Source organism: Physella acuta, unplaced genomic scaffold (genome assembly GCF_028476545.2).
Source record: "Physella acuta isolate Inbredline_101_S28 unplaced genomic scaffold, ASM2847654v3 ptg000496l, whole genome shotgun sequence".
NCBI classification, from domain to species: domain Eukaryota; kingdom Metazoa; phylum Mollusca; class Gastropoda; family Physidae; genus Physella; species Physella acuta.
In genome coordinates this window covers 90,161-98,928 of record NW_026732015.1, presented here as the reverse complement: position 1 = coordinate 98,928, position 8,768 = coordinate 90,161, and the positions used below count along the sequence as shown (strand labels likewise).

Here is an 8,768-nt window from a genome sequence, read left to right as displayed (position 1 = left end):
CAGAAGTCAGACAAGATTTTAGAAAAATATCGAAAAAAAAATTCAACTGCAATTTTGAGGGGTGTTGTAGACTGTGTGACGTCATTTTAGGGGGGTCTGGCTTTTTGTGACGACGTTTGACGGGGGGGGGGGGGGGGGGGGAGGGGGAGGTTAAAATCGTCCAAAAAAAGCGTGACGTCATTTATGGATGACCCCATAGGTGATTAACAGTTACAAAAATTCAATAAAACGCTGGTAATTTTTTAGAGTAACTTCTAATAATAAAGAAAATGTTTTTTATTCGTAAAACTTGAATTTGCTGATTTTCAGTATTTACTCCACATATTATATGAAATTGACATGTATAGTAACTTGAGTAGATTATATATATATATATATATATATATATATATATATATATATATATATATATATATATACATATATATATATATATATATATATATATATATATATATATATATATATATATATGTTTCTTGTAACGTGACAGTTAAGTATTTTTATAATTATTATTATGCTTGTAACATTTAATATCATATGCTTTTACTTCTAATGTAACTTGTAAATTGAAAGAATAATTTCTGCCAATTTGGCAATTTGGCTCTCCTGACCTTAAGATGGTATCGCCGTTTACAAACTAGTATCGAATCTGATATCAACCTGTTTATAACTAATTTAAAAAAATAAATGTATACATGTTTAAGCTGTTTTCAGAAATAATAATTGCGAATATATATTATTTATTTTATGTTTTCTTTACGATAATGTTAATTTAATTAAATTGTTTCCTATTTATATAAATCTGTGCATTGCTTAAGAAAGGCGGGAAAATACATTAATTACTATATCGATATTTTAAGAGTATCGATTTCAAATGGTCGACAATTGTTTGGTAATTAGATTAACTAAATTACCAATAAACCAAAAAATGGTGATGCAATGTTAATTATAATAACAGCAATATTATGAGGTTATTAATACAATTAATGTTAATTTTATTCAGAGGAAACAATTATTTGCTGTAATAAAAGTAGGGCTAATTAGAATAATGCGGCCAAACTAAGTTAGACGTTAAGTTAGTATTGGTAGCGTTGCGAAGGTTTACATCAAGGTTTGTAGACAGTAGGTAATTTTGTGCAACGATGCATGCCGTTACCACAAGTTATCTTGAAACTAGGTCATGTTGTGCAGCTAAGTACCACATAACTAAATTCCAGTGTATTAAAAAAGATTAAAATGTAAACAGAACAAATCAACGTCATTTAAATTATGTCGCGCAAGTGTTCATTTTTTAAAGTAGAAGTCTTCGTCTGGTCCAATAGTGAACGACATCCAACACTGTTATGGTTCGACAGCAACAAATATTTAGAAATAATGAATCAACATATACGAGTTTTAAATTGACTGTAGGAACAAATATAACAGTTTGATTGCATTAACATACACAACATTTAAGATGACTAACTTACAGCGTGTACCATTTAGAATGATTGCTTTACGAATCATAATGTTTAGAATCACTGCAATATTTTTTTTTTTAATTTTGTACCTGTTACAGCAATGAAGCTAGTAGCCCCAGACTAGTTAAAAAGGGTAAAAACAGATTATAACACGCCCAGTTCATCCATTGAGCCACAAACTTTGGTAACTACGTTGGCTGATACGCCATTTTCTATTTTCATCGTACAGTAATGTATAAATTATAACATCAAAAAATATCCGTTTGACAAAACGTTATTCTGACCTGATTAGTAAATCAATTATAATAATTTGATTTTCTCAACTATTCGCTCAAACATGAAGAATTAAATATTTCTGTAACTCAAGTTACAAGCTACTTTAAGTTGTGTTGCCTCGTCCAGTGTATCACACGGCCTGCTATTGGCATGTTACAAGCTACTTTAAGTTGTGTAGCCTCGTCCAGTGTATCACACGGCCTGCTATTGGCATGTTACAAGCTACTTTAAGTTGTGTTGCCTCGTCCAGTTTATCACACGGCCTGCTGTTGGCATGTTACAAGCTACTTTAAGTTGTGTTGGCTCGTCCAGTGTATCACACGGCCTGCTATTGGCAAGAGAATAACTTCCAACAAAGGACCACTTAGTTAGATTGCCAAATTATTATGACGTTAGGGTTTATCAGATCGTGCCCTACTTATTGATCAGTATGTTGTTGAACTAAAATGTAAAATAAAAATAAAATGAAATATATTTCAAAAATACCAAAAGCTAGAAACGCTATAATTATTTTAAGTCTAATTGTATATCTAAATGATTTAAGTTCTTTTAAATAGTGCAGATTGAAATACGTTGTGTAAACCTAATGTCTCTAAGCCGAGCACAGTTAATCATGTGTGGAGAAAATCGTTAGCTTTTTTCATTCGCTTAAAATGATGGCAGTTTGAGACAAGAAAAGATTCAATGTCAGATGCATAGTAGATAACTGTCAAATTATCAACAAAATATTTGCAAAAGTTGTATAAGGTCTATACGGTTCAAAGGTTAATGGTATTTCTTAATTTCTTAGCTGATAGGCTTAGAAGATAGTGATCCATTATTATGTCATTTTCACATCCAGATGACCAGGTGACAATTCATATATAAGACGAACTCAGTGATTCCTTAAGAGGGATCTTTTGAATTTTTCAAAAAGCCTATAACTTGAGTACTATTTCAGATAGATAAATGAAATTTCACATGTAAGTAAAAGATCTAATTCTCTACCTTCTGACAAATTTTAAGTAATTTTCGTAATTTTTTACCGCCACCCCCGAACGAAATGAAATTTATATAATTTATATAGAAAATATATACTTTTAACAGTGTCCGACCCCCCCCCCCCCGAAGAAAGTCTACCGCCCCCCCCCCCCCCCCCCCCCCCCCCGAAAATTTCAAGTGCACCCCCGGAGAAAAAAGTCTGGAAGAAACACTGTTCATAAGACATTCAAATGAGTTACTGCCATTAAATATGCAACTGATATCATATTTTCCTTAGCGATACAGATCATCTCTATTGGGGGTCTATTGATGGTGTGATTTTGAAAGGTCATGTGGTTGTTTACTGCAGGTCAACTTTATTCTGGTACTAGACATGTGTTTTTAATCTCCATCTACATTCACATCTCACACATCAATCTCTCCAAAATCCTAATTGGCTCAACCAAGCTGGTAAAATATGTGCAGGTAGGGTTTGTACGAAAGCCAGCAGTCCTCCAGGCAGTGTTTCTTCCAGACATTTTTCTCCGGGGGGCACTTGAAATTTTCGGGGGGGGGGGGGGGGGGGGGGGGGGGGGGGGCGGTAGACTTTCTTCGGTGGTGGGGGGGGGGGGGGCGGACACTGTTAAAAGTATATATTTTCTATATAAAATATATAAATTTCATTTCGTTCGGGGAAAGGGGGGGGGGGGGGGAACTTGCCTGGAAGAAACTCTGCCCCCAGTTTGGGGATTGAACATAAAGCCAAGACTATATTAATTAATAATAAAAACACAACTTATTTAACGAAAGTAATAAAACCGATGAAAAACGTCGATAAAACCTGTGACATCCGACACCCTAATAACCAAACCCCAGACACCAAAACCAAGTCGTTTACACCACAAAAGAAATTGAAAAAGTAGGTAACTGATACAAAAGGATGCTTAATATGAAAACAAGCAGATGAAGATGCATCATATTTGGAAGTATTAAGGGTACAAGATACACATATTTTCAATTTTTAAATATTGCTCTTCAAAATGTTTGTTTCTTAATTCGGTACTAATACCTTTTATCTATCTAACTTGAACATTTCGAACTTCTACAGCCTACGGTCATCCTTGAATTTGGATGTGAAACATGGTAACCCCCCATACTACTACGTGGAAAGCGCTATCTTCGAGCGGGTGTTACATCATTTATTGCGGGGGACCATAAACTCTACAGCAATCTAAGGGCCAAGCACTCGTGTACACACTGGTGTAGTGACCTTTTCTTTTGTTCTAAAAATAAGTGGGATAAACGTAGTTTTCTACAAAGTAAAATTTGATGTTTAAATCGATATAAGGGCATACGCGTAAAAATAATGAATGGGAAAAGATTCAATAATATTGTAGTACAGTAACTGAAAACAATTCACGATAGGTTACAACTAACCACGTGTGCTAGGCAGCCATCTTATTTCTAGATAAAACAAAACAACTGGATTGTCTTTGTTTGTTTAATTATAAAACAACATTTAGGTTAATAATTAACTTTGCCAAGAAGTGTACTGTTGATTGTCATTGGAACATTATTAAACACTGTTTGGTACGCTTTATACTAAGCTGAAAGAATGCGTCATGGACATATCAGTCAGTGAAGAATGTACTAAGGCCATCCGCTTCACCCCCCCCCCCCCCCCCTCATCCCCTCCTCGCTATTCAACCAACGACCTGTGTTTAATCTTGTTTTATTCCTTCACTCACAATCAAACAATCAACAACTTTTTCTCTGATAAAAATAACGAGATAATTAATTAAAAATTTAATAAAGCTCTACAATAATGTCAAGAAATATTTTAAGAGCAGACATGCAACAGGCGCCATGTTTGTTTACATTCTAGAAAAGACAGACATCCAACAGGCGCCATGTTTGTTTACATTCTAGAAAAGACAGACATCCAACAGGCGCCATGTTTGTTTACATTTTAGAAAAGACAGACATCCAACAGGCGCCATATTTGTTTACATTCTAGAAAAGACAGACAGACAACAGACGCCATGTTTGTTTACAATCTAGAAAAGACAGACATCCAACAGACGCCATGTTTGTTTACAATCTATACAAGAGCAGACAACTACGAGTAATAGTCCTGTTCCATACACACCCCACTATAATTTAATCCACCAGAGTTAGTTCCACTATGGGGATGTTCAGGCCCCCAGTCCCACCCGAATCTGTAGACTCCAGCCCCACTGCTACCTGGACAGGTGGCCGTTGTGTACGTGTACCTGGTGTCTCCCTCCCCCACCTCCTGCCTGTCCACCTCCTGCCTGTCCACCCAGTGACCTACAGAGACCTGCTTAGAACAGCCATGAGGATGTGACACTATAATGGTCAGCTTGTCCACATCTCTGCGATCCTTGTATTTGTTCATTACTTTATAACATAGATCACTAAACCGCCATACCATCTCCTCCAGTTTATCACCTACATCTACGTCATGTGTCACACAATACAAGTCACACACGTCTCCCTCAGTGTCTGGCCAACTCACCTTCCACCCATAAATCTTGACCACTGGACTTTGATCATCATCAAACCACAACCTACAGCTGGACTGTCTCGCCTCACTCTCATCAAAAACCACATGTGTGGCTGTCCTCACAACAACCTGCCACCACACTTTGCTGGGTGTGTCCGAGTGGTCACATTCAGGACATGGACAAGTTCTGCCATCCTCTCCCTCTGTGTACCTGATCACATCCACCACCCACCCAGTCCCTGTATGCAGTGAGTTCTGTCCCCTGGTGTTGTAGCAAGGATATGGATTTTTAGTGCCACGTACAAACTCTGGTCTCTTTAGACTGGTCAACTTAACGGCTATCCTGACTGTTTTGTCAGCAATGGCTTTTGTGATGTCATACACATCGTTGTCATGGTAACCAGAAGGAAAATGCTCAACACTTAGCTGATTTACAGGTACAAAGTTTTTGTGGCCAGGATTTTTCTTGCAGTTAGCCAGGTGTGTGTGTAGATCTACCTCAACTTGACCTTCAAGACATTCTTGTACTTCATGTGTACCTGTACAGGTAAACAAAACAATTTTATTACTGTAAGCATTTCATTAGCTGTGAAATTTTGAAAAACATAAAACATGAAAACTATCTACAACATCCAACTGTCACAACCATCTCAACCATCACCATCTTAAGATACTCATCCAGTAAACATTTCAAACTACAGAATGTTCAAACATAAGGACTTCATCAGCACAAAATATAGTAAGCATATAGTATATGGACATTACCTGTAAAATATGTTGAGATGTCCTCTCCACTGGCCATACTGTTGTGGTCAGCTAGAATATCCAAGTTGATTCCTGTTAAATAAACCACAACACAAAGATTTGACACATTGTCTACATCAGCACTAAACCATGGCTGTACAATTGATTAAGTTAAAAGATAATTAACAAACTTACCTGTAACTAGATGTGACAGATCTCTACTGGCCTTTACTGTAGTCTTATGGTCATCTGTGGCAGCTGTTTGATTGAAATAACCTTGACCATTACATCACATTCAGCAGCCAACAGTCACTCTGTATAGTTAAAAATATTTTGACTTTTTAAAGAAAGAAGTTTATATGGTAGTTTGACTAGTCATCAACCAGTGTTTCTTTACAAACTACATAACAATAGCCACTGGTCAATAATATGGCTAACAGAATTCAGCATAATGGTCAGCTTTAGAAGATTATGGTTAAATACATTCTTAGACCAACATGTAAGATAGATGGACTGACCTTTGAACTCCCCACTTGACTTAAAATAATATCAGTCAGCACACACCACTATGGAAGATCATTCAGGCTCTGGAGAGAGAAATAAAATTATAGTGGAACTGTCATTAGCATAGAACTACAGAATGACAACATTTATGTTGGAACTGTCATTAGCATAGAACTACAGAATTACAACATTTATGATGGAACTGTCATTAGCATAGAACTACAGAATGACAACATTTATGGTGGAACTGTCATTAGCATAGAACTACAGAATGACAACATTTATGGTGGAACTGTCATTAGCATAGAACTACAGAATGACAACATTTATGGTAGAACTGTCATTAGCATAGAACTACAGAATGACAACATTTATGATTTGACCTGTCATTAGCATAGAACTACAGAATAACATTTATGATTTAAACTGTCATTAACATAGAACTACAGAATGACAGCATTTATGAATGATGGAACTGTTATTAGCATAGAACTACAGAATGACAATATTTATGATGAATAATGAACAATTATAGAAGAACATAACATGGTTCCTATAATTGTGGTGTAACCTGAAGAGATCACAGGGGAGAAATGTTTGTATCTAGATCTACCTGGAAATGTAAGTAAAAGTTATAGACCTGCATGGAAAGTTAATTAGAGAAATAGTTTCATAGCAATTATGTTTATTCATTTTTTAACAATTGCATCAATTTAGCTACTAAAATATAAATAATAAGCCTTTATTATTTTGGGATTTTAAAGTTTATTATTGATTGATTAGGCTACAGGTTACTAGATCTAGTTATTTACAATACTAGATCTAGATCTAATATATTACTGACTAGTTTTAAGTTTCCTAGCAATTTTAAATCAATTATTTTCTAAAATGTTAAAAAGTCTTACACTTAACTAGTTTAGAGTCTAAACTGCTATGCCTAACCTAAAGTTAAAAAACAAACTGAGTATCATTAGGCCTAATCATTGTAATCAATGTTTGTTTAGTTAAAGTACTTTAAAGTTAGAAATTTAATCTAGAGATCTAGATCTAGATCTAGTCTAGGACTCTATACTACATAGGTCTAGTTATCTAGTATATTAACTTAGTCTTCATGACATTGATTATCCATGTTTTAACAAAAACATGATGGAAATTAGATCAAGTCTAGACTCTATAGTCATAGATCTAGATCTAGTTAGACTAGTAGTTAAAGGTAAAGTATTTTTAAGACCTACATCTAGAATCTAGATTCTAGATCTAGTTAGATCTAGATCTAGATCTAGATTTTCTAGATAAAATCGTATTACAATTTTTCCATGGTAGCCATGGGCCATTGCTTTGGTACTTGTAGGCTTACATCATTATTACATAGGTCTAGTTAAAATATAGCAGCAAGACTAAAACTAGAACTAGATCTAGAATTAGATTTTGTATATCTTATATCTAGATCTAGATTAGATCTGAGACCTTAGACAACCAAAAGCTGAGAACAAGTGTAACGCAGTCTCGATCCAAAACTTTATCGCTAGCAGAAATGAAGATCAGCTTTCGATAGCCAGAACAGTTAGAACTTTTGTTGCCGTAAACATCATTAATGAAGCCAAAAAAATAAAGCTTTGTAGCAGGTCCAAAAAATTACTATAAAGTATCAGAGGCTATAACATGAATTGAACGAGATCTACATGAGAAAAATAAGAAGTGGCGTTTGGGTGAGAGAAATTGTGTGTAGCCGCTCCAGTCCCAAGACTGTCCATACGAGTTTATCAACTTTAATACTGTGTTCTGAGCAGTGTTTCTTCCAGACTTTTTTGCTCAGGGGGGGGGGGGAGGGTTGGGAGCACTTGATATTTTCGGGGGGGGGGGGGGCGGTCAACATTTTCGGGTGGGAGGGGGCGGCGGTCAACATTTTCGGGGTCGTTCGGGGGGGGGGGGGGGTTGATTTTCTTCGGAAGAAACTCTGGTTCTGTAGTACAAAAAAGAACCTATACTATTTATAACAGTGTTTTTTCCAGACTTTTTTCTCCGAGGGAGACACTTGAAATTTTCGGGGAGGGGGAGTGGATTTGCTTCCATAGCCTTTGTTTGCCCATTCAAAAAAATTACAAGACAGTAGGGGACCTAATTGTTTGACATGTCTCCTCTAGATCGTTTACTGCCACCAGCGACCAAGAAAGACAACGACTAGGTTCAAAATGACTTAAATTATTAAAAACTACATTTATTTATGTTTAATTTGTTACCAGTTTTAATTATCAAAATTAATCGGTAGCCTAGCAAATAATTTGTGAAAAAAT

The 8,768-nt window shown here is 35.8% G+C and overlaps 1 protein-coding gene across 1 annotated transcript; it reads right to left on the bottom strand.

The window, feature by feature from the left end:
* Positions 1–4,818: 4,818 nt before the first annotated feature.
* LOC131944530 (uncharacterized) lies at positions 4,819–6,457 on the bottom strand. Its single transcript, XM_059305208.1, has 3 exons — positions 6,166–6,457; positions 5,992–6,063; positions 4,819–5,765 (listed from the first exon to the last, which is right to left on the bottom strand). The coding sequence occupies exons 2-3, from the start codon at positions 6,026–6,028 to the stop codon at positions 4,819–4,821; spliced, it is 984 nt and encodes a 327-aa protein (XP_059161191.1). The 5' UTR covers positions 6,029–6,063; positions 6,166–6,457.
* Positions 6,458–8,768: the final 2,311 nt, after the last annotated feature.